This window comes from Rhinolophus hipposideros, assembly GCF_964194185.1.
Source record: "Rhinolophus hipposideros genome assembly, chromosome: 7".
In the NCBI taxonomy this organism is placed as follows: domain Eukaryota; kingdom Metazoa; phylum Chordata; class Mammalia; order Chiroptera; family Rhinolophidae; genus Rhinolophus; species Rhinolophus hipposideros.
The window spans coordinates 22,001,654-22,029,425 of record NC_138053.1 but is presented as its reverse complement, the minus strand read 5'-3'; the positions used below and the strand labels follow the sequence as shown (position 1 = coordinate 22,029,425).

The window sequence follows — 27,772 nt, the reverse complement described above, 5'->3', positions numbered from 1 at the left end:
AAGTTTTTTGGTGGAATATTTACATATAGTATCATGTCATCTGCAAATAATAACAAATTTTCTTCTTCCTTTCCCATTTGGATACCTATTATTTCTTTTTCTTGTCTGACTGCTGTGGCTAGAACTTCCCATACTACGTTGATGTTCATATGTTTTTTAAATGGGTGATAGTAGGCATGATTGCTGTGGTATTTAGATTTCATTGGATTCATTTAAAAGAATTACTATTTTGTTTTAGAATGTCAACGTTTACAGTATGCAGGAAATTGCATACTTTGCAATTACATAAACTTACAATAAACAATTTTAGATATTAACCTAGAAATATGAAAGAGGGTAAATAGTATTTTATGTATATAGGCAAAAATGTTTGAAGACTATTGATTTATTCACCAACTCCTTATTGGAAGTTGTCTCCATTTCTAAAGACTTTGTCAATCTTCCAATCTTTTTATTTTTTTGGTTTTCTTAAATAGAAACTCAACAAAAATTCTCTTTTTTGCTGAAAGAACGTACATTGTTTCTCTAAACAAGTGCCTCCTCTCTACCCTCTTTGAATTTGGGAAGGAAAAGGTTTTTGTTTGGCATGATTGGTTTGGTTTGGATTGGTTTGGTTGCTAAGGCTTTGGACTCTGGTTCAATCAGCAATTACGAGTCTTCCTGAAAGCCTCAGAATACTTTTGGGGGTATAACAAGAAGAACAGGGACTCAAGTTTAAGGAGTCTGCAGATGGTGTGGGTAGGAGCTAGAGGACTGGAAATGGGGGAAGGGAGCTAAATGTAGCCTCTGAATGACCCATTCTAGTAAGTGCCCAGGCAAAAGGAGGAACTACTGCAAGGAGCCAATACAAATACCCAGTATACCCTTGCGTCCACAGCTCTGATTAATTGGCCTTGCCCAAACCAAGACTTCACAAATGCCTGTGAGGGCACCTTTGAGCAAGGCCCCGGGTCACTGTAAGCCCAGAGGGGTCACTACCCCGTATCTTAAAAGGTGATAGGGAGGAATTTGACTAGCAGAGAAGAGGCACCCTTATTACCAGAACAATGAACATTTTCAAATGTATAAGTTGTTTTCCTCTTTTCATGTATTGCTTTGGGATAAATTTCCAGAAGTTGTATTATGGAACATCTTTCTGGCTTCTCACACATATTGTCATATCACTTTTTCAAAGAGGCCAATTTGCTATACTAGCAGCAAGGGGAGTATGTTGAATTCATTGAACCTTGTCCCCACTGGAAATTTTTTAAATTCTTGTATGTATAAAATGGTATATATAAAATGATACATCAAATTTCCCCAAATTTGCCCGGCTACTCTTATGATTTTTTGGTCCATATAATCTCCTATAATTAGTAGAGTATTCCTGCTATAGTTTTTCCTTCTGGGGATTTTCAAATATTTAGTTCTTGCTGGCCTCTGCTTAAACCAGAAATCTCAATGAAGCAGTCTGCTTTCATGGTTTCGGTAAACTTTGTAACATAGTCTAATTTGGGGAAAGGCCAGGATGAATGAAAAAAATACCTCTTGTTTTTAGTAACTAACTGGGCAACAGTTTAATTTAGAAGAATATGAAAGGAACCTACTTTAATGAATATAAAAGTTACACAAAAATAGCATAGTATGATCCCCATGCTGTTTAGAAATGCCTTTCTTATATAAGAAATCTATTTTATTAACACCGATAATTTGTTTAGTCAAAGTGAGATATTTTAATTGTTATAAATGTATTCATCATGTCAACAGTTGAGTCTTATTATGTACTATATTAGATACTAAATGAACATGATCCCTACTTTCAAGGAATTCATGGTCTGTGGGAAAAATGTAGCTATAAACAGATCAGAGTGAAATATGTATATAAACAACTGTGAGAGCCCAAAGGACAGAGCTATTAACTCTCCTTCGGCAAGTCTGGGAAGGAAGTGATGGTTAAATTGGATCTTGAAGGATTAGTGGGAGTAGGCCCAGCCAAAAGGGAAAAGGAGGGAGCTGAGAGAACACAGGAAAAGGCCCCTTCCTTCTTCCTCACTTCCTCCGGCACACACACACACACACACACACACACACACACACACACACAAGGTACTGGGTGGTACCCTGGGCGACCTTCTGAAGATACAAAATCCCCACTCCCCTCCAAGTGTATCATAATTCACCATTTCCCATTTATGCGGCTCAACCAGAATTCATATTCTCTTACTGTAGCCGCTCTCTGAGAGGTTTTAGGAGTGTGCCGTGGTGAAAGTAATTTACTTAAAGCAAGAATACATCCTTGAGGTACTAGCATTTTAAAAAGGAAACTCGTGAGTTCAAATGAACTTTAAATTCAGAGAAGTATGTGTGGCAGAATTCTTTTAGCAGGGAGATTTCCAGATTTCCCTTGTGAAGTTTGGTCTAGCGTCTCTTTAGTTCCCTGAACAAAACAGGATGAGGAGACAGCAACTCAGTCACCAAATTCTGATAATTTTTTCTTGACACAGTCTCCCACTTTGGTATGGTGTTATCACTTTATTCATCACATTATCACAAGCTAGAGATCTTGTGTTGTTGTAAAAGCATCTGTTTCTTTCCTTTGTTATCTCATTTCCTGAAGTTGTCAGGGCCCTGACTGTAGCTTTCTAGAAGCAATGGACGAGAAAGATTCTAAAGATTCTTAAGAATCAGCTTCTATGTGACAACATGGATGGACCTAGAGGGTATTATACTAAATGAAATGTCAGACTGAGAAAGACAAATATCATATGATCTCACTTATATGGGATTCTAAAGAACAAAATAAACAAACAAACAAAACAGAAATAGACTCATAGATACAGAGAACAAACTGATGGTTACTAAATGGGAGGGGGTTGGGAGGCTGGGTATAAAAGGTGAAGGGCTAGGTGGCGGTATGGCTCAGTTGGTTAGAGCGCAAGCTCTGAACAACAGGGTTGCCAGTTCAATTCCCACATGGGCAAGTGAGCAGCGCCCTCCACAACTAGATTGAAGACAACAAGCTGCCGCTGAGCTGCCGGAGGGGCAGCCAGATGGCTTACTTGGTTAGAGCACGAGCTCTCAACAAGGTTGCGGGTTCAATTCCCGCATGGGATAGTGGGCTCTGCCCCCTGCAACTAAAGGTTGAAAATGGCAACTGGACTTGTTGCTGAGCTGAGCCCTCCACAACTAGATTGAAGGTATAACAACTTGGAGCTGATGGGCCCTTGAGAAATACACTGTTCCCCAATATTCCCCAATTAAAAAAAAAAGGTGAAGGGATTAAGAAGTACAAATTGGTAGTTACAAAACAGTCACAGGGATGTAAAGTACAGTATAGGGAATATAGTCAATTGTATTTTAAAAACTATGCATAGTGTCAGATAGGTACTGGACTTATCAGGGGGATCATTTCATAAATGACACTGTATGACACTGTACACCTAAAACTAATATAAAATAATATTGAATGTCAACTATAATTTTTAAAAAATTGTCACGGGGATATAAAGTACAGCATAAGGAATATAGTCAATAATATTATAATAGCTATGTACAGTGTCAGCTGGGTAATAGACTTATTGGGGTTATCACTTTGTGAGGTATATAAATATCTGATCACTATGTTGTTTTGTACACCTGAAACTAAGAAAAACATTTTAATAAAAAATAAAAAACAAAACAAAGAAAGAATTAGCTTCTACCCATTGGTAGCCTCTCTCCCCTCACATCCTAACCCAGCCCACTCAAATACTGCCCAGCAATTCTGGAATTGAAGCCGAAGTTTCTTGGAGCAACGAGGACATAATTAGTAACTCAGAGCAGGGAATCTGTTCTGAGGAATTTTTTTTATAGTTTGAGAGAATCCCATAGGTGTGGGACAGATGAAGAGACCAGAGTCACCTCAGATATGAGACCACAGTCAGCAGCACACTTCTGTCAGCACATCAAGAGCAGCTGGAAACAGTCCCTACGTGTTGATGACTTTGGCTGCACTTTCAGTCTCAGGCCTTCTTCCTGCCCTAACCTCTGTCCCTGCCCCTGACTGGCTGCCCAGGCCTGTGTGGGAGTCCATCCAATCAGCCAGGAATAGCTCCCACCTCACCAGTAATTCCTTGGCCTCAGCTCCAGTCTGCCTGATGAGTCCGGAAATTATCTGTCCTCAACATCTGTCCATCTTATCTCATTTTTGTCAATTATTATACAGTCTGATGACCACCTCTCTCCCGAATTCCTCAGAACCATATCTAGGCCATCATGAATAAGCCAGATCAGAGCAGTTTTCATCCAATCCCCACAAAACGAAAAATCCATCTCTACTTGCTACAGCAGAATAAGCCTCCACATTGTTGTTTCTGAGAAGATGGCCCACAGATCTCAAGCATAAGAACCACCTAGGAAACTTGTTTAAAATAGAGATTTCTGGGGCACATTCTTGGAAACTAAGACTCACTAGTTTTGATGTGAAACACGAGTGCGCATTTTTAACAAATCCTAGTGATGATTCTTATGCACACTAAGTTTAAGAACCATGGTCTTACAGGTCCTTGTCCTACAACTTTCTAAAGAGAAGGCGACATCACAGGTGTGGGTCCCAGCCTTGTTTCCTCCAATTACGTTAGTGTCTGCTCATAGATTCATTGGGCAGGAAACCCAAGACTGCTATAGAACTCTTTAGCCCAGACCTGAGGGTGTATGGCTTTATGGCTTATTGGGGAATTAACAACCTGGTTGCCAGCCTGATGAGCCACACCCTAAGTGAGGAACCCTGATGTTGAATTCTTTGTCCCTGCCCAGACTGATATCAGATGGGCCAGGTTCTTGTCAGTTACACACATATGAGACCCCACCCAAAGTCTTCGGAGCCACACTTGATTACAGAGGAAGGACTCAGATCACTTCCAACCCAGTAGTCCATCTAGGTCCCCTACTGCCACCTTGACCTGGGTCTAGGGCACTGCTACCCGCCTCTCCCAGCCATGGGGACAATGCCCCGGACACTACTCCAAAGCTCCTGTTGACCAGGCCCTAAACACCCAAATGATCTTCTGATGGCTTACCTCTTACAGAGCCGAGGAAATGAATTTTGCTTCCACAACCCTCACTCCTTTGGTGTTTTCATATCGGGCTTCAGTTCCAGAGTCTACTTCAAAGCTGACTGCTCTCACACTCACCTATACATCTCCACTCAGGAGCTCCCAGGCTGGGACACTCAGCTTGAAGGCCCTCTTCTTCCTGGATAGGGATGAATCATTACTGATGATTCTGTCTCTGCCAAGGTGATGATCCCACATTCCAGAGCTGCTTCAACACCTCTCAGGTGCTCACAGCTCTAGGAACCTCATGCCATTTGTCGTCCCTGTGAACTCTACTATGTCCTCGTATGGAATTCTGTCAGGTGATTCGGCTCCACCTCACTTCCTAGCCTTCTGACTTCCTGAGTATCTAGTGACTGTGTTCACTGATTTTGTGCCTCCCACTCCTTTAGGTCCTTTCTACATGGCCCCAGCACGTTTTGCTGCTGAACCCTCTCTGCAGGGGCCAGTGCCACAGCAAAGTCACTTTCCCTGACCTCAATCCCACTTGTTTCTGGCTTCTTTTTCCTGCCCCACCTGGCAGTTCCAGGATGTCTTGTGCCTACCCTAGCCCTGAACTCAACCCTGATGATGAGGACCCTGGCCCCTTGACTCTTTCTTGCTGGAGCCACCAATGAACACACCTTCAAACTCCAATACTTCTGATTGGAAACTCCCTTGCTAGTTGTTACCTCAGTTGTGCCAGAGGCTGCTGTATTTCTTGATAATAGTGGCTCCTGTCTGGCTCTTACACTGGCATTATTCTCGGCCACTTAAGGTAGTTCTTGAAAGCCTGTGCTACGGGAGGAGGTAGGTCTCATGCTAAGTCTCAGCCTCCCTTCCTGCCCCTTATGGCCAGAGTAGCCCACCATCTCTACAAGCCAATCCTGACTTGATTCCTGATCAGAAGGGGATAAGGTCCTTAGTGTCAGTTTTGTGAATGCCTCTGAGGAAGCACCTGAAGACTTACACTGGTGGTAGATCTGTGTTATAGGTGTAAGGCTCTCTCTCCCCTTGAGAAATACAGATCAATTCCTCAGGAGCAGGCTGGCGAACGTGTCCTTGAACCCAAGTACTGCTGTACTCGGTGCAGTCCTATTTAGGCTCAGTACAATCAGCTTTATTTTACTTTGGCTGAATCAGTTTACTATTTTATTTTATTTATTTATTATCTTACCTAAGTGTTTTCCCATGCCTTTAGTCTAAGGTACCCAATCCAAGAATACCAAAAAAATCCCTCACCTTCTAAGTCTCTATTCAAAGTAACCCTCTGATTGGTCATTTGTGGAGGGCAGGCATATTTCATCCATCCATTCATTCATTCATTCACTCATTCTTTCAACACATATTTTTTGTTGACTGTGCTACGCCCAATGATGAGACCTGGGTATACAGTATGTGTGAGCAAAATCACATCAGTGAATGTCAACTATAATTTAATATATAGAATACACGGATATAGAATACAGCATAGATATAGACGGCTGTAGATATAGACATAGAATATAGAATATATATTCTAATATTCTAATATACATATTCTATATTCTAATACAGAATATATAGAATATATGATATAGAATACGGGATATAGCATACGGAATAGAGTCAATGGAACTGTAACAGCTATATATGATGTCAGAGGGGTAACAGATTGGGGGAGGGGGCTAATCACTTTGTGTGGGGGAAAATGTCTAACTATTACATTGTTTTGTACACCAGAAACTAATAAAAAAAAGATATATGTACAAAAACAATCATGTCAAATGTGTCCTCCTGGAGCATCAGGCACCTCATCTGGGCTGCACAGTGGGGGTGGGGGTGGGGAGGGCCTTCTAGAGGCAGTGATGATTCTGCAGAAGTCTGCAGGGTAGTCAGACTTTTCACAGATGAAGAAAGTTCCACATAGAGTGAAAGACTCAGAGGCAAGAGAGGCCCTGGCTGCTGAAGAATTGAAAGAAGCTCCATGTGGCTGAGAAACAACCTGTAGTGGGAAGTAGTGAGAAATAAAGACAAAGAGTTTTGAAGGAGTCAGGTCATGTGCATCTTAGAAAGCCATGTAAAATACTTTGAACTTGATGTCATACAACTTTCCTCAGGTAGAATCCAAACCTGAGCAAATGGTGCAGGGCCGGGTCCAGTTTCTGCTAGCCTAAAGGATGCCACGTAAAAATCAACTTCAGCTGTGACTGAGAGCAAGCTGGACATGATGCTGGAAACTGTCACCGGCTAAATCACCAGCTCCATAGACAACGGGCTGTCCTGAGGACAAGTCTCTACCTAGATTTCCAGGTCCGCCTTCTGGAACAGTGAGTAAATAAAGCAATTGGTCCGTGTTCCATCTTCCTCTGCAAAACAAACAACAGTGCACACCCAAACTCTAATACAGTGCATCTATTTGCTAGATTCTGGCAGTAGAATTCCATATTTTGCCTGTCCAGAAGAGCCCTACCTGTTCAAGTTCTGCCTCGTCTGCCCTCAGAATAAACAATAATATCTAGGGTGGTTTTCTCTGTTTGTTTGTTTGTAGTAAAACCATCAACCTGGATTCCTTAGCTACAATAATGTAACTCATCTCTGAATCCTCTCCACTGGATTTGAAGCTTGGAGAATAGAAGCCTGAAGCCGCTGGGTGCCATCACATGAAGAAAGGCAACTGAAAACTGAAATCAACATACATGAAGGAGGCATGGACAGACACCAAGGCTAGCCTGATGGCATTGTTTGAAGCCCTGGATCCTGCCATTTCAGAGGCCAGATATCTCCCAGCTAGCACCACTATGTTGCTTACACCGAGAATTGTTGAATGGTGCACCCCGAGTTAGACAACATGTTAACCCTGTCCTAGCTGCCCAGTTATGTGAGCCTACTTCTTTCAGTTTTTGCGTAACCCAGTTTGAGGAGGGCTTCATTCATTTGCTGTCAAGATTTCTGAAAAATAGTAACAAATAAACATAATCTATACAAACCAAGATGAGCACTAGGAAGGAGAAACACAGGATGTTTTTGAGAGAGTATGAGAGGGGGCCTGACCTATTCTTAGGGCTCAAGGTGGGCTGCTCTGAGAAATGACAGTTGATGAAAAGACGAGAGAATGAGCAGTTAATGAGAGGGAATGAGTGGAGCAGGCAGAAAGCGTGGTCCCGGTGGAAGTATTATAAACATCATTTACTAAGAGCTTGGTGTGAGGTGGAAAAAGAACTCAGAGCACTTGTGAAAGTAAAAGACAGCTAACATGTGTGGCAGCTGTAGACGAGAGAATTTGGACTCGACAGGCTGCAGAGGTTGGCAGGACCCGGAACAATAGCCGCGGCACTCTGTACTAAGGAGTGTCCAGACTCATGATGGAGGCAAAGTAGGCTTCACCGGGCAGAGAAAGAACTTGGTGGTGAAATATTAATAACTTGTACTCCCAGGAGGCAGTACAGTCTAAAGACTGTCCCATTAACCCTCCCAGACTGAGGCATTCATATCCTAACTGGTCTTCCTACAACTGCTATTGCCTTCTCCAACTAATTTTACACTTAGCTACCCAGAGCGAAAGGCACACATGTCATGCTACCCTTTTAAATTCAGTGGCTTCTCACTGCTCTTAGGAAGAATTCTACAAATGTTAATGTGGTTTCCAAGGCCCGCCAGGATCTGGCCTACCACCTGCTCTACATCCTTATTCTTACCATTCTCTTCCTCCACGTCTTCTCATGTGCCATCTTGGAATTGCAGCGCTGCCTCTGTGTCTCACTCCTGCTCATCACTTGGCTTCATGCACAGTCCCTTTCCAGCTAATGCCGACTTAGTCACACTGCCTTAGGCCATCACTTAAATATCCTTCACATTTTCTCAAACCCTGAAGACTAAGTTAGGTCTCCCTAGTACTCATTTCCATAGGTCCTTGCTCTTCACTGTTGTCAGGCCTTGGTTACTGTCTGCTGATCTGTGAGTTCCATGGGCCTAGTGCCGAGCAGTAGTGCCAGGAACATAGGAAACATGCAATAACTCTACCTAATATTCTGTGTGCTCTAGGAGGTGGGGTGGGAGTGGGACAGAGAGGAAGTTAGAGGAAGAAAGAATTTCTACAACAGTTTTCTGTATGTTGCGCTGGAGTGCACTTTCTCATCATCAACAAGAATTTGCATGAATAAATTTTGAGAATGAATTCTTCTAAAGAGAAGGACATAGGTCATTTCTAGAAGCCCTTCTAACGCTGAAACTCTGCAATTCTCTCCAGGCTTTGTGTCCCTGCCAAATTTGTATAATGTTCTCATGGCTGCTAATTTTAGGTAGTTAGTACATCATGCCAGATGATAAGACCACAGGCTTTAGAGGCAGACAATTCAGCTCAACACACATGTATTGTCTGCACTACTTCAAAATAAGATGGAATTCCTCTCCTCGTGAACTTATACTCTGGTGTGGGCAACGGACATATAAACAGGTAATTTCAATTTAATGGGCAGCCTATGAGAAAAGTACGCAGAATGCCTCCGAGACAACCACCACTTACAACTGTGCACCCTTGAGCAAAGAGCAACCTCTCTCAGAGCCCCAGTTTGCTCGACTATAAAATGGGACCACAGCTCATACTGCCAAAGGATTGCTTTGAGAACTAAATCAGATAACATTTGTAAAACACATAGCATGATGTTTTACACAGGGGAGGCACTCAATAAATGGTCTCCATTAGATTATGTAATAAGGCCAGAACCCAAAGTTCTTATTTGATCTGTGTTGGCTAAATTTGTATGATTCTCCCGTCACAAACTGAATTTTCACATAAACCTATGCACTGTAGTAATTACAACAATAAAACACACTGTGTAATACTTGTCCTTGTTCACAGGAGAGTCTGAACAAGAAATGATGACTATAATAGCACAAATTCATAACTGCTACTTGAAAAAGACCTCAGAGAACATTCTGTGCTGACAGCAGGCCTGGACCATTGTTTTGATACGTGAAGAATGAAATGTCCACATCATCACTGTAACCTCTTCCCCTATCCTCTCCTTACTTCTGTCCACTAGTCCATCTTTTACTCTGTTGCCTGCTATCTCTGGCCTGCTATTCCAACATTAACCCGTCTACTCTCTCTGTTCAGAAATCTCAAAGATACTCTCTGAATCATAATCAGACTCATAATCATGTTCTAGGCTTCCCCTACTACCATGTTTCCCCGAAAATAAGACCTAGCCAGACAATCAGCTCTAATGCATCTTTTGGAGCAAACATTAAGACCAGGTATTATATTACATTATATTATATAAGACCTGGCGTCATATCATATCATATCATATCATATCATATCATATCATATCATATCATATTAGAGACCCAGTCTTATATAGCAAAATATATTATAGTAAAATAAGACCGGGTCTTATATTAATTTTTGCTCCAAAAGACTCATTAGAGCTGATTGTCCGGCTAGGTCTTATTTTCGAGGAAACATGGTAGGTGGTTCTTAGCTCGCCTGTCTGCTACAACTCATTAAAGATCTTCTTTCTCTTTTGCCCAGATCAACTTTCTCATGACTTTGTCCATGGGTCCCACTCAGGACAGCTGTGCATGGAAGTGGTCTCCAAGGTTGTATGATCGAAATGCCACTGCCAAAATTCCCTCAAAGAGTCTTCCATATGCTGGTCACTGGACTCTAGATTCAATCTTGGGGATTTCTCATTTTATTAAGAAGCTGGCCACCCAAATGCAATTGAGGTTTGTTGGCTTTTTCTTATTGGTGAGATTTGACTATTGTAGAGAAACGTTGACTTAAAGAAATGCTAGCGGACTTTGTTTAAAGCATTTATTGTGAACTTTTTTCTCAGTTCTTTCATTTCCTCATAGTCCATTATTGAGAGGATCATCTATCTGATGACCATTCCCAATGGACGCTCCTTTCTTCTAGAAGCATTATTGTATAAGTATGAGTTCACTGCTGGGGGAATGACCTATAATCTGATATATGGTGGTTAATGTAATTACTTAAAAATCGGGTAGCCATTTTGTTAGCTTTATAAACATTGGGGTTATGCTTATCTCTATATCATGTGTATACGTGGATTCCCATGTATCTGTCATGAATTCCTCAAGATACCTGAAATGTGGGCTACACAAAAATCAACTCATTGTTATGGTAGCTTTATTCTAAGAATGACCCCCAATGACTCTCACCCATACGGCAGAACCAAAAGCCAGGAGAGAGAAACCAAGAGCCTAGAGAGTAAAGTAAAAAGTGAGGGAGAATTATTCCCAAGCCTTGAAACCTATTAGAGTTGGCCTAGCTGGATATCAAATCTGCTTTGGACTGATAACTCCTTTGTACCTTCTGTTTACCCCCTGTTTGAATTGCTGATGGTTGCCAAAGTGGAGGAGAGTTGGGGGATGAGTGAAATAAATAAGAAAATAAATGAAACGAGAAATAACATTTTGTTTAGTTAAAATCACATATATTGGAGTCTTGTGAATGAAAGAGAGACAGAGAGTTTTATGCCTATGTTGGGTCAGTAGTTGAATTTCCAAGAACTATCTTTTAAAAAATTTTTTTCAGAAATGATATTTACTAAAATGCTTTCATTAAATTTCTCCTTGACTTTTTCCTATGTAATATATTTTTAAACATGTAATGCAAAATCTAATTGTAGCTTGTATCATTAATCCTGCCTCTATGTTTTCATGGTTTATTATCACTTTGCAACTAGCCATTAAGACATTTCTAGAACCAAAACACATCAACTGAAGCTCATCTATGATTTATAATACCATTCCCTTTATATTAATTAACAAGTCATTATCATTATCTTTTGTAATATTTTCTTAAATATATAAACAAGAAAAGGAAACCAGGGACAGTCAAAGGATTTTTAAAAAGTAAACACTGGATTTTTTAAAAACTAAGAATGATAACTGGGATTTGATTGTCAAAAACATAAATGTGATGAATAAAACATAAAGTACAAAATCCTTTTTTATCTTTTATACCAGAATAAAGGATATGGCCAGTCTGAGAGTACACCCTTCTGAGGAAATATTTTCCTGCTATTGTTGATGTATTCCCAGTCTAACTTCCTTAAATCAGCCAAAGAGAATCACAGAATTTCCCGAACATGGCCCTATTAAAAGAAACAACAGTATTTTCCTTCCTTTATGTTAAAGTACCATCACCATATTGACTTTAATTCTGAATTTCAAAACACATCATTACATATAGAAAAAGCATGTGTGCATCTTACATTGTTGCACTTTGCATTAAGAAAACAAAAAAGACAGCCCCTGACATTCAGAAGCTTGCCTACACTCACAACAAGGCCATGTGATTTTCCTATTAGACATGAATCACCTCAGAGAACATCAACCTCAGCCAAGGTTACTCTCAGATCACAATAAAATGAGACAAAACAAGGCACCTTCTATAATTTTGTTCAAGCACAGACAAAAACAAAGGCAGTGTAATACCTACAAAATACCAAACATCTCCTCACCTGGCCAAGATGATTGCTACTCATTAGCAATTACAACTTTATCTTTGTCCTAATTGTCCCTCCATAGATAAGATTTATTGATACCGAATTATAGAATTGCCTGTGGTTTCTTACAGCATCTGATCTAGAACAAACCCCCACCTTTTTAGACTCTCCTCCAAACTACCCAACCAAAGCCTCAATCCTATAATTCGGTCTAATACTCTTTTACTGAGATACTCCCTTTGTTGTATGTTCTCCTTTCTGCAGCAAGTAATAAACCTATCTTGTCTAACTACAGGCAAGTACTACTTTTTTTTTTTTTTTTTTTTTTTTTTTTTTTGCTCATAAACAACAGAAATTTATTTCTCACAGTTCTGGAGGCTGGAAGTCTAAGATCAGGGTGCCAGAATGGTCAAGTTCAGGTGAGAGCCCTCTTCCAAACTGCAGACTGAGAACTTCTCATTGTATCCTCACCTAGCCAAGAGCAGTACTAAATATAGGTAGGTGTGTATTTTTTGTTTTTGTTCCTTTTTTAGTTTCAGGTGTACAAAGCAACATAATGGTTAGACATTTACACCCCTCACAAAGTGATAACCCCCCCAATCTACTACCCCTCTGACATCGTATATAGCTGTTACAATCCCATTGACTATATTCCCTATGCTGTATTTTATATCATATATATGTGTATATATATATATACATATATATATATATATATATATATATATATATGTTTAATTATAGTTGACATTCAATATTATTCTACTTAAGTTTCAGGTGTACAGTGCAGTGGTCAGACAGCTACAAAATCTATGAAGTGATCCCCTGAAAAGTCCAGTACCCATCTGGAACCCTACATAATCTTTACAACATTATTATTATATTCCCCAAACTGTCTCTCACATCCCCATGACTATATTGTGACTACCAATTCGTACTTTCTAATCCCTTTACCTTCTCCCCCATCCCCACCCTCCTAGGTAGATGTGTTCTTCATGGTCCATTGCATATTATTTTAATTTTAGAAACATGAAAACCTCTTTCATGAAGATGCCTATAATCCTTTAATACAACTTATAGAATGGATCTGGAAAGTAATTAATGATTGATCCAGCAGCTCATCTAATAATTCAATACTCTGTGCCAACTCACCTAGTTACTTCGCACTGTTTGATCTCTTAAGAAGTCAAACAGCGTCAACTATTTGGTTTATATATTACTTACACACTTAGATTTGGTCCATTTAGAAATGGTTATTTAAAAAGGAAGAAAACTCCACGTTATTAGTGATCAAAAGCTAAAAAATAGAAATCCTGCTTAGCTGGTTTTGACCAAGATTATTGCAGGCTCTATTATTAAGCACTTACTATATGCAGGTATTATACTAAGCGCTTTATACAATTTAGCTCATCTAAAACTCAATAAATTTGGAGTATCTATGAGTAACAGACTATTCCATTTAAAGTGGTCCAAATAACAAAGAAAACGTACTGGCCCACATAGCTCAACGATGTTAACAAGGATTCCTCCACTTCTCATCTTTTTGAAGCTATCCTCAGAATGTCCATAGTCTCTCCTTTTGATTGCCAAGTCGGCTAGAGTAGTATCAGGCTTTGTACCACATGAAAGTGGATTCCCAGCATTCATTTCTATTAGAGAGGAAATGTTCCTCCTACTGACTCCCCCCTCAGGTGCCATTGGCCAGGACTTGCTCATGTGTCCAGGCCCTAGCTGCAAAGGCAACTGAGAATGTGCATACAGACATACCTCGTTTGATTGTGCTTCACTTTATTGTGCTTCACAGATGTGTTTTGTTTTTGTTTGTTGGGTTTTTTTTGTTTTTGTTTTTTTGTTTTTTTTTACAAATTGAAGACAAGAAAGAACCTCCACCAGCAATAAAAAAAAGGTTACAACTCGCTTAATTGTGATACGTGCTCTATTGCGGTGGTCTGGAACCGAGGTATGTCCATGCCTGGAATTTCCGGCCTTAGTAATTGGAAGTGGGCTCTATGCGCAAGGAAGAAAAAGGAAAGGAGGTACCGCCTTCATGTGGGAATCAGACAGGGTTGTTCACATGTGTTTTCATTATCCCCACTTTACAAAGGAGAGAACTGAAGCTTAAAGAGGTGAATTTACCAACAATTACTTTTAGCCAGAACTTGCTGTGCAGAATTCAAATCCAACTCTGGAGAATTCCAAAGCCCAAGCTCTTGAAGGTCTTGGACTCCAAATCACACGAACCCAACTCTGTATCTCAGCTCTGCACTTTTCTTTGGTGACCTCATACTACTGCTATTATCGTACTCCCTACGTCACTGGACTACAGTAAAGATTAAATAGATAATGGATACATATAGAAAGCGCTGAGCACAGCGTCCGGCACTGTCATCACTGTTGTCTGTGTCATCAATCAGCAGTTGCGTTATTACCCCATTCCACTGAGGATACCACCCACTGGGTAAAATTTCTAGGTGCTTGTTCAGAGCCCATGTCCTCTTCCATCTTTCACAGTACCTGGTACAGGGAGTTTACTCCATTCCTATGGCCATACTTTTACTTGACATGTGTCTTTCACACATCTAACCATTCCTTGAGAGCAGAAACCGGCTCTTATTTATATCTTCGTTATATCACAATGTATGGTGCATAGAATGTGCTTAATAAAAGATTTTGAATGAGGGTGTAGGTGAGGGTAGGAATAGCTCTATACGCAACAATTGGGAACTATGAGTCCTATCTCAACCTTAGAAAAATTACCACTTCCCAGAAAAACATTGGATTACAAATATCTTATACAAGAAGGGATTAAATGATAGCCTCAGCACTAAATAAAACCCGCATATTTTCAAAAAAAATTTTTTCTCCCCAATCCACAAAATGAAGAGCTAATATTGTATAAATCTTCTTCTTTCATTTTAAACCCTGTACTTTCATTGATTAAAACTTATAGTAATACGTCAACAAAATTTCAGCTCAAAGTAGTTAATCATCCAAGTCTCCAGAAAATTCCATATATGTTATAAATTGAAGTCCTTAGGAAACTCAGCAATTACATTTAAAAAAAACTCAGCAATAAAATACTTTTTGGAATAACAGGAAAATGCGCTCTAGAAACATTTCAAATAAAACCAATCTGAGGAGAAATGTTCATTTCTTGAAGTTGAGTTCAAGCTCTCACATTTCCCTGTGTCTGAAGATAGTAAAGAACTTCCTTAGCTCAGGATTAGTAGCAGACAGCTTCTAGCACTTACCCTGAGAGATTATAAACACATCATGGAAAGCAGACACTCTACATGGAATAGATATTTCGGTGGCAGTGAAAACAGGGCAGACATATTGCCATCCTTACCCGACCATGATCCACATCACAGTAATATTAGACTCTTCTCCTTGTAGATTTAGGGATGGTTAAATTTTCTTTTGACTATAAAATTGTAACAATGGTTGATTTCTCTTTATTGTTTTGTTTTACAAGAAGTGTGCAACAAGCTTCTTGTGTGGAAAATAATACAATTGTCTAATGATTACCTTTTATTCTAATTATGCACATTTAATTTTACTGTTTGCATTTTTTTCTATGAGCCACGATTTTTAAAGCTATATTTTTATATATCAGCCATTCATTAATGGAACGATAATTTCAATAAGAGTTCCTTCAGGAAGGGCAACTATGTCATTAATAAAATGGAGGAACATTCAGTATTTATAGGCTGCTCTGATTTGGGAAAATATTTTCCAACCACTAATATACCTCCTATGCTTGTTATAGAAAAGTTGGAAAATACAACAAAACACAAAGAAAAAAATTACCCACAATCCCACTGGTAGATGGCTAATGCTAACATTTCGATTTACTGCCTTCTTGTCATTTTTAAGTGTACATAATATATATACATTCAACTTTTAAAAACAAGTTAGAACCATACTAAACATATTTTGATTTCTTTCTTTTTCACTTAAAATTAAAACTGGAATTTTTATGTTAACTATTTATTAAGAGAAAAATTTTGAACTACTGAATGGTATTTCAAGATAAGAATTAGCATAATTTAATCAAACATCTAATGATGTATATTTATATTATTTCCCATTTTTGTTATCATAGAGAACATTAAAATTAGCATTGCTATGCATGTTTCCTACATATCTCTAATTATTTTCTTGCTTTGGAACATAATTATTGGAATATGAATTTTTAAGATTCTTAATACATATTTTTTTAATTAAAAATGCTTAGTATTAATTTTAGAGACATTATCACAACATAAAAAGTTGAAATATTTTGCCCAAGTCCTAAAGTAAAAATATCGGTGCACTGGTGTGCCTGCTTTAAACCTTTGGCACCCATAGTGCATATAAATGCTTGGCATTTTTGTTAAAAGCTTCCAGGATGGCACTTCCATGTTGCTCTTTGGTATACAATCTTCTTAAATGGGAAGACACACATCATCAAGATATCAAATCTCCTTAAGCTAAGCTATAAATTTAAGGCAGTCCTAATAAAAGTAACAAAAGGATATTGTATAGCAATACAAGCATATTTTAATATATTAAAATTAATATTTCACATTCACATGAAATATTAAGCAAATATAGGAGGAGAAAATTCTGAAAATGAAGAGTAACAAAGGTGGACTAGCTTTCTCAGATATTAAATTATATTATAAGGTGGCAATAATTAAAGGATGTTGACAAGACAGTGACAGATTAATAGGAAAAGACTATGGAGTTTAGGAATAGACCCAAAATACACATGTGAATGCTTAATAGATGACAGAGGTGGCATTTAAAATTGTCAGGGAAACAGAGTATCACAAACGGCTGTTAGAACAACTGGAAAAAGGTAATTACACCAACATCTCACACTTTACACCAAAATAAATTCCATAGACGTCAAAAACTTCAATGTGAACAATAAAACCATACAGGTACTAGAAGAAACCAGATGATCATGTCTAATAATCTTCACATAAGGAAGTCCTTCCTAAGCATGAGAAACACTAGAAAGAAAAACTCAGATAAAAGAAAAAAAAGATAACATATTATTTTCAAATAAAAATGTTTACATGGAAAAAAACTACCATAAGCAAAGTCAGAACCTATACTGAGAAAAACATTTGCAACTTAAATCACAGAGACGAGCTAATTAATCCCACACATAAAGAGCTCCTACAAATAGATATGAAAAGACCAATAATCCAGTAGAAACTCAGGCAAAGGGTAAACACACATAGTGCACAGAAAAGGGAATACCAAAGGCTCTTAAACATATAAAAAGATGTTAAACCTTACTTTTTAAAAAAAATTCCGATTAAAATTTCAGTGAGATACTATTTTTTAACCTATTAGATTGGCAAAAATGAAAAGGTTTGATGACATACCCCTGGAAGAATCTGGGGAAACAGGCGCTTCCATATAATGTTGGCTGGAGTCTAAATTGATGCAACCTTTGTGGAGAGCTTCGGCAGTATCTATAAAAATTTCATATGCACATGCTCATCAACCTAGCATGTTCACTACTAGGTTTTTATTTTACTAACGTATTCATGCCTACATGTATAAAATTCCACACATAGAAAGTTATTTGTTATAGGAACATTGTAATGGCAAAGACTGGAAACAACCTAAATGCCCATCAATAGGGACTGGTTAAAATACATTATGATACATCAAAACAATGAAATATTATTCAGTCAATAAAAAGAACCGAATGTTCTTCATGTACTGATATGGGATGACCTCTGAGACAGACTGATCAGTGTGGGTAGACATATGTATATAATATATGTACAGGGGTTATTGATTGTATATGCATAGAATATCTTTGGAAGAACACACAAGGAGTTGGTTATATTAATTGGCTTTGGGAATAGAAATTGATTGCTTCATTGTACCCTTTGAATTTTGAAGCATTTGAATGTATTATCTGTTTTAAAAATTAAATAGAACTAAAATTTTTAAGTTGAGTAGGCCTTTGTAACCACAGAAAATAGCCTGGATCCTAATGAGGCAGTCCGTGGAAGACTAAAAGAAATATCTCAGCAGAGGATAATAACCAGGACCTATTGTTCTAAGTCCCCAGTTGTCAGGTAGTCTGAATTATCTACTCCCCATGCCAACCAGGTAGCAGAGTATCAACCTATGCCAAAATCTCCCTGGCAGCTGAAATCAAGGGTAAAGCTGCCCTCCCCTTCCTCTCTCTGCTTGTTACCAATGGAGAAACTACTACAGCACACAGACTGACCAATGAAGGAATGGCCAGTTCTTTGGCTGATATGAAACTCAGTCTTTGGGTCAATGGCTACCAATCCTTATGTCACCTCCTCTTTAGAGCATAGCCTTTGAGTTCTCTCCCTTGGCTGTGATCCCAAAAATGGATGTTTGACTGCATCAGCCGCCCAGCCTTCACGGGTGGAGTTCATCATACAGACTTTTATTTTTAAGTTAAAAGCAATAAATCTGCTTTTATTTAAGTGGCAGATGGATTGTTCTGTGGCTTTAGGCAAACTTATCTAAGGAAAATGAATCCATATGGCCTAGAGGGGAAAAAAATAGGGCAACTATCGGGATCGGGATCTAATTACTGAGCAAATCACTTAGCGGTCAGCCTTGAATAATGGCAAGGTCACCATAAAAGTGACTTCCTAGAATGCCGTACTCCCCGTCTTAAGCATGTTACCTGTATTAACTAATGTACTTTTCACAACAACTTTAAGAGGTAGTCATTATGATAATTTCCATTTTACAAATGAGGCAACTGAAGCATGGACAGTGAAATTTGCCCAAAGTTACCAAAGGAGTAAATGGCAGAACTGGGATTGACTCCCAGATGATGTGGCCCCAAAGCCTGCACTCTCATGGGAACATGGCATTCTGTTATAGTAATTTCACCTCTAGTATGATCTAAGCACTAGTAGGAATCATGTTTCTTAGAACTAGCCCCTCCTGAAATGCACAGATCAGAGTGTATGTGAATGTCTCTATTTTTTCCTTTGGTCAATGTTTTTGCACATTGCTGTTTTTTGTTCTGAAGACACAAAAACCCACAGTTACACAGATCCAAGAGCTCTGCCACACTAATTTTCCTGAAATAAACACAATTCCCGCTTATCCCGTCCCCTTCATTATTCTTCCTCCCTCTAAATCGAAGCAGTGTTTCCTACGTATCATCCAGTGTGAGCAACAAAAACACATAAAACAGGAGTCTTAAGCAAAATTTAGGACAAAATTTCAGTCCTAAAGACTGAAGACTGAAAAGTTTGCTGGACAGCAGCACAGCAGAGTTAGGACATTTCCTGACTCCAGTCATGAGTTATTAATACGAGGCAAAGATTAAAAATAGGGCAAGCTTACCTCACCATGCCATTTCTTGCTTTTACCTAGAAATTGCTATGGTTTTCTTTGTGCTACTGACCTTTCCTAATCTCTGCCATGGGAAAAGCAGACAGACCCATTGAGAAGCAGTGTTATGGAGCCTAAGAACTACTATGTTTGGAGCCAGACCACTTCATACTCCAATGACTCCATCATCTACCAGCCTGTGATTTGGGCTTATTGTTTCCAGCTTCATTTTTCAGGGACTATTAATACTAACCATGTGGAAACAGGAGATAATATAAATTAAGTGCCTGACACAGTAGGTGATAAAAAACAAAACCAATTATTACCAGCATGTAGTCCTCTAGTTTATTTATCTGTTGAGTCTTCCTCATTTTTCATTCCTCAAATCATTGCCATGTATAAGGAAATTCTACAGCACTTAACATTACAAGTGTATGCAACTTAAAAAATTGATTATAAACTATTTCAAATGTACAGAAAAACATTGAAAATAATATACTATCACCTATGTATGTATCCATTAAAAATAGAGTGCTGTCTTATTTTAAAACTTTATATAAATGGTATCAGATTTTCTGTATTATTCCATACCTTGCTTCATCCTCCTGAGCATGTTTTTGAGATTTACCAGAGTTGATATATGTAGCTTTGTTAGTTATTTTCAATGCTTTATAGTGTTCAATTGTATGAACCTACCATAAAGTATTTCTGCATTGTCCTACTGGTGGACATTTAGATTGTTTCCAGTTTTTCACTATATAATAAACAATATTTAAATAGACATCCTCTTCAAAAATGCTTCATGGGTACTTGTGGGAGAGTTTCTCTAGAATACAAATCCAGAGGAGGAATTGCTAGGTTCACAAGATAATCGTATGTCCAGTTTCAACATTATTAGCTATTGCCAATTGTGTTCCAAACTGCTATCACAATTTTGTTATTGCAAACTGTGGGGTTTTTGTTTGTTTGTTCTTTTTTTTACATACCATATTTTATATACTATAAAACTTACCCACTTAAAGTCTACAATTCAACAGCTTTTAGTATAGATATATTTGCAGAATTATGCAACTATCACAATATAATTTTAGATTCATGTAATAGTGTTTTTATTTATAAATATATTTAAGACATCTGTAAAACTGGTTATGTGTCCTGTCTAATGTATCCATGGAAATCCCCGGTGAGGAGCTGGTTTCTACAAACCAATGTTTCTACAAACATTATTTCCTTGTTTTAAACGTGTTCTTTGAGTACGTACCTGGAAGGAACATTTCTAATTAGATTATGAAACTGCTTAAATACAGGTTCCTGTTATTTGCTATAAAAAGCATTCCTATTTATTCACCTCAGAGCAAAATGACTCAGAACTAACTCTATTTGAAGAGAATGTGAGGAGTGCTATACCAAATAAAGGAGTTATTTTCCCCCAGAACAATTCTTGCTCATGCCAGGAAGGGAGGGAGATGTGAACCAGCATAAATTTTGGAGTAAACAGTTGCGAAAGCCAGTGCACTGGCAAAGAAAAGAAAGCAACTGCCCCCCCCACACAGGTTAACTTGTTGAGCTTTTAATCAAATAATTTTCATGCTCTAAGTTATTAATTAATGGCACTTTCAACTACTATTTACTCCAATTCAAACTTAATGTGCTAATTGACAATACGGATTACCAAATATGACTTACAATAAAAATTTATGTAAGAATATTATTTTTATCCAGCTACTAAACGTTCAAAATCAAATACAATTTTCTACTTGGACTCTCATGAGAAACAGCAGGTTCATGGACAATAACATTGGTTCTCTTGTGTTGGTTCATTCCTTTTAGTCACTGACTTAAGGACACCAATTTTCAGGTGCTATGGTTTCATTTCATCAGGTGCTTGCAGCTTTCTGAAACTTCCTTCTTGCTCTTCAGATTTTCTCACAAGTACAGAGGGTACAGTCACTCTGTGACCCTCCCAGCACATGACATTAAGACAGGGCAACGTAAAACTGTGATAAGGAAGAAAACACAGGCACTGGGCTGAAAGCCCAGGGCAAACACACCTTGTCATCAATGCAGATGTAGCAACAGCTCTCAGCCCTGGGCCAGACCCACCCCAGTCATGGGTCAAGAGGCTTGACCTAAAGGAGGAAATAGCCTGACTCAACAGTGAAGTGTGACTTATGGGCTGAGACAATTCTGAATTGGATTTTTATACTAAGCCACCCTATATACTCAGCAACTTGGGTCCCAGCTCAGATTTCCCCATGAGTCTGTGAAATCACTTTGACTTCTTTCTTGCAGGATCCTCTACTTAGCAGGGAGATGGCTCTGCAAAATCTGGTCTATGAGTTTAATATTTACCACATGGAGAAGAAGTGATTGGGCTTTTTCGGGCTTTGGAACAATGCCCATAGGCAGCAACCAGGCTTGGGGTTTAAGAATGAGCTGCAGTCAATGAGAAGCCAAGGAAGCTGTTTTTGTAACTAGCTGTGTCACTCCTGACACACTGAGGCCTGGGGCCCTTACAGGAGGTTTGGTTCCTCTCCAAGGCCCAACCAATGCCTGAGGATCTGCAAAGGTGAAGGGCAAGGGAATGAAATGGAAAACAGCCAGGACTTGCACTGGAGGAGATTAAGTCTAGCAAGCAACCTTGAATTCAGGATAGAAATCCAGTTAGTCAGGCCAGGAAGGAGCAGATGCTTCTCTCACTACCCCCTCCACCTGCCCCAAGGGAGAACAGATGAACTAAACGTCATCCAACCTGTATTCCCAAATGAGGCAAGATTATCCAGGAGTTGCTCGCCCTCTCGCTCTCGCCCCCCCCCCCCAAACTCAAATGCATACACTTACCCACTGCTGCTGAGGTGAGGAGCACAGACACAACTGTGGTATCCACACCTGGGCCATTCCCGACCTGGCTTTAGGGCTGGCACTCCTAGACTCCACTTTCCTGCTTTTCTAGTTTATGGTCCAACTTCCCGGACTTGTTACAGTCCTGGGGCCATGCTCTTACATCCTCCCTGCCCCCGGCTCCCTCCATACCCACACCTACCATTTACAGCTCACGTATCTCTTGCTGATCAAAGGACTTCTCTCAATTTTCAGTGCCTGGATGGGAAGTGTATGAACACAGAAACAAGGCCCAGCATTTCTTTCTTTGTTTAAAATCTATTCCCCACAAGTTGCAAGGGTTCGAAGTATAGGGTTTCGGGTAGTTATCAACTTGTATTTGCCCTCTCCCCCATTCCATGGCAACAATAGTTCTAGCAGCAGAGAACTGGTACAGTAGCTGTGTGTGAGGCACACAGCTATTTGAGTGCTTTACGTGTATTATTTCATTTAATCCTCAAAATAACCTCCTAGGGAGGGATTCATTTTATTTCAGGATGAGGACACTGAGTCCCAAAGGCTAGATGTCTTGCTCAAGATCATACATTTATAGAGGACGGGGTGGGATTCAAACCCAGGTGGGCTGACTCCACAGCTATGGCGCTCGAGGGTGTAGGGAAAAGGGAGGTAGCAGGAGGAGCCCACTCGGGGGCAGGTGAAGAGGATTTTAAAATAATAATAAAACCAACTAGAATCAGTATCCCACGTGTAAGCAATTTTCAACAATGCAATAATGAAATAGCTTTCCTTACTTGGGTGGATCACTCCTGTCATTTTGTTAAGCTGGACGTTGCCACGTCTGCTTATGGTGTCTGACACGGGAACACCGTAATACGACCCTGAGGGGAGCTCGACTGCAACACTGAGAACGGCTGAGCAAAAACATGGAAAAGAAGCTGGGGTTTGAAAATTATTATTGTGGTAAAATACACACACAATTTACCATTCTAAGCATACAATTCAGTGGCATTATGTGCATTCACAATGCACGACTGGGCAACCCCACCACTACCCATGTCCAGAACTTTTTCATTGTCCCAAACAGAAACTGTACCCATTAAACATGACTCCCTATTCTTGCCCCCCGACCCCCAGCCCTTGGTCACCTCTACTCTTCTGTCTCTATGAATTTAACTACTCTAGGTACCTCATATAAGTAGAATCACACAGTGTTTACCCTTTTGTATCTGGCTCTCATTCACTTAATATGTTTTCAAGGTTGATCTATATAGTAGCATGTATCAGAATTTTATTCCTTTTTAAGGTGCAACAATATTCCACTGTATGTAAGAACTTAGTTTTTTAATGACACCTTTGAGACACCATATCTTAGGGGACGGACCTCTTGTTAAGGTGGATGGTAAGTTTACCTTATGGTGTAGGACACGTGCATTGGGTTATATTTGTTATAGTTGAAAGAGTCCTCACGGACACATAAGGTACAACTCAGATTGTTCTGTGAAGCTCCAGGGTGGGCAATAAGGCCACAGAGTACTCAAAATAGAAGCTCTCCAGCATGTGGAAAAATTTTCCAGAATTTCCCTAAGGGTGTGTGTAAATCGAAATCTATATATTTGTACATATGTATATACACACAACTAAGCCCACACCTTTCCCTCTTTTCATCTTCAGTTTAGCTATTTTGATAATCCCTTGTTACAACTGTTAAGTTCAATATATACAGTTATTCTGTACTTAACATTTTTCATCATAAAAAGTATAGTGAACTCCAAATCGAGTGAGACATTGCGCCTCGTGCTCTACAGAGTACAGATTGATGTCTCTTTTCAAAACACTTTTCTACAATCTTCATTGTAGTAATAATCAAGTTTAGTCATGGGTAAAGAATAAAAACATTTATTTAAGAAGTACCATTCAGCATCAATTGCTCCAAGTTTGGCAGGCACAAAGGGTGGGTGATGAATGTTTTGTTGGTATGTGAAATTTAAGATAACAGGAAGCAGTATGACAAAAACAAAACAAAAAAACTTATTATTAAAACTAAAAAAGAAAAGTGAGTAGTAAGCTACTATGATAGAAAGGGACTTCAGATTAAGAAAATGTCACCATGCAATGAAAACAATAAGTACTAGTAGAGAAGGGGGTTAGACTTACTTGCAGGATTATTGTGGAATGTTCCTCATGGAACATTCTGGTTCATGGCTGTGAAGAGGTGGGCTGCAGAAAGATGTGAGTAGATCCCCGTACTAGTAGGGGGTACAGAAAAGTGGGGATAAGGAGAAAGAAAAATCAGGCAGAATGTCTTTGCTCAAGGATCCCTATAAAATACATATTTAAAGAAAACCTGAGTAAGTAGATTCTTTTCTGTGATTATAAAAGCATAATGGACAGCATTTAGAAATCAATTATGCTGAAAACATAAAAGAATACCCTTTCATTGTAAGCATAAAGCCTCCTGCAACTGTTACAGTATCTATTACCTTATAAAATTCTACTTTTTGCTTTTTCCCTTTTCTGTTTCCTAGTTCACATTGCAGGAGAAAACAAAGGCCTTTAGCGATCCATCATCCATTCAGTCCTTTGATTTCGCAGGTATAGGAGGGAGGGTAATAAGTAGTAGCTTGCCCAGGGTCACATTCATCCTCAGTGTCAGAGACTGGGCTACAACCAGGTCTCCTGATCCCCCGTCAGGTGCTTTTCACATTAGAACATGACATGCTTCATACTCAACCCTGTCCCAGTCTATACTTGATGATTTTCGCTCCATCTCAGCTCGGGCAGAAAAGTTGTGAGGGACAGCGATAGTAGTGCTTGGCGATTCTCTCGTTTGCTATGAGTGTGGGGTACTAGAATAAGAGGAGATAACACACATCTTCTTCTATCCCAGCTCTGAAAATTATCTACAACACACACACACACACACACACACACACACACACGGTCAGGGTACTCTAAACACCTCACTGAGAAATACTTCCTGGATAGAGCATTGTGTATGAGAGAAATTTTTAAAGGTTACCCTAAAGGAGGTTATTGATCATCTGCCCAAAGACACACAATCATATACCTTTCAGAAGCTCTGCAAATAAAGCCCTGGTTAGAGAAGATGACGAACGTGGGGACCTTCCAGCTCCAGGAGACACCTCAACACTGCTCCACAGAGACCCTGACCGTCATACTATCAAGTGGGCTTGCTGATCAGTGGTGGGAATGGCGTCCAAATATGCAAGTTCCAGCAGGAAGAAAATACATGTGACTGAATTTTTAAAAGCCCCACCATTTTCACATCTATTTCTGATTGCATACTCATCAGTACTCAACATTCCATATGTTCTTTTCTAGCTATACAGATTTCTGGGTAACCATATGGGTGATGCTTTATCACAACATTCAGGAGAGGTGTCTCCAAAGGGAGGTGCTCAGATCTCTTGGTGTGTCCCTTGAGAACAAAATTCAGTGAAAAGGAAGTATTACACTTTAAAAAGGTCTATCATACAAGTTTTTGTTCAAGGTTCAATACAAAGGCTATGACTTGAGAATATCCTTTGCCATATTCATGAACTAGGAAAACTGAGAGGAAAATTCTTGAAACTCAGACATTCCCAAGTTTACTAAAACAGCAGAAAGTACCACAATTCTATAGACTGTCCGGCAGAAATTTATCTTTCTTGTGCTCTGTATGTTTCTGTAAGAATAAGGATCTCTTTTATTTAACTTTTCCAGGAAATTGCTTTCTCAAGTGAAGATAAATCATTTGTTTCACAAGAGCTAGCCATGTGTTCTGTGTTCCATCTCATGCAATTAATTGCCTTTGTACCATATTTCTTGTCTCTTTCCATATAGTTTGCTGTGTCTTATACACAGACTCCTGAAAAATTCTTTCTACTTGTGTAGGAAAGCCACGACTTTCTTCCTCTAGGGCATTGATGGTTCTCAAAGCAAAGGGAGTCTTTTCCCGGGGCAAGGGATTGTTCAGAGGCCGCATGGGTATCACAGAGTTGTATTTGTGCTGCCTGTTGACAGAGTTCATTAGAGATGAATAGAACTGGAACTTACACCAGGTATCTCTTAAAAAGTTTTCAGTCAATAATAAGATTGTCCATGCAGACCCATTCACAGCATCATCTAAATTCTGTAAATGCTGTCTGCCACATGGCATCTCAGCAAAGATGATTCCAGGTCTGATGCCAAAGTCATTTTGTAGCAGATCCTGGACTCGGAGAGCTTCATTGGTGTCACCTTCTGCATGCAGTATCACAAATTTGAGGAACACCTCTTCTGCGTCCTCTTCAGGCAGCTCTTCCACTCCCTCCGCTGCCTCCCGCTCTCCTGTCGGCATCTCTGTTGTGCTGCCACGCTCAGCAACACCATGCAGGGAGATTTCAGGTTTCTTGGAATCTAACTCATGATGTCTTTGACTTGTATCCACACTGTGCCTTTTACCCAAAGAGAGAGAAACAGGGCAGCGATCTATTTTAGACTTCTGGATACCCATTATAAATATCCAAGTCAGAAGAGCAAAGCTTTATTTATTTCTCAGCATTCCTTTTCATTCTAAAAGAAGAAATAACAAAAAGAAGAATATTGTAAATTTAACCAAAGCATTAAACACGGAAACTTGCATTCGAGCTGAAAACCTCAAAAACATTACAATATACAGACCCTAAGAAATGCCAAACAGATCATTGGGAAACAAAATCTTTTTTTTTTTCGGTGAGCTTTAATATAATAGGAGATATTTGGAAATTTTAAATGGTATTGTATTAGCACTATAAATCTCCAGATTAAAATAAATTACTCTGGTACCTTAGAGAAAAGGTACCACACCCCTCTATCCTTCTGGAGTTTAAATGCAACGTCTCCATTATCAAATTATTGTGTAGACTAGAAATATGAAAATCTAAAGAAACACAGAATATTCAAATATTAAATACACAATTTATTTTTGTATCAAACACAAATACAAAACAGAACACAGATATTCTCAAGATGGCTAGCAGGCAGCTCTATTGACTCAGCATACAGAGATCTGAAATGAAAAATCTCACTAGTTCAGAGTTTTTTTGTTTGTCTAATGTC

At 39.1% G+C, this 27,772-nt stretch overlaps 1 protein-coding gene across 5 annotated transcripts in view; it reads right to left on the bottom strand.

The window, feature by feature from the left end:
- Positions 1-5,076: 5,076 nt before the first annotated feature.
- The window catches only part of LOC308500177 (TIR domain-containing adapter molecule 2-like), a 36,370-nt gene continuing 13,674 nt past the window's right edge, over positions 5,077-27,772 (bottom strand). For 2 of the 5 annotated variants that reach the window (XR_013993693.1, XM_081054396.1), the window contains exon 2: positions 24,574-27,247. Coding sequence is in view for 1 of the 5 variants with exons in the window: in XM_081054396.1 (XP_080910522.1) it covers positions 26,487-27,188 (702 nt within the window). In the remaining 4 variants the exon portion in view is untranslated. Of the gene's footprint in view, positions 5,212-19,927; positions 23,605-24,573; positions 27,248-27,772 lie in introns of those variants that run through there. The other 3 variants (XR_013993694.1, XR_013993696.1, XR_013993695.1) reach the window with 3 other exon arrangements.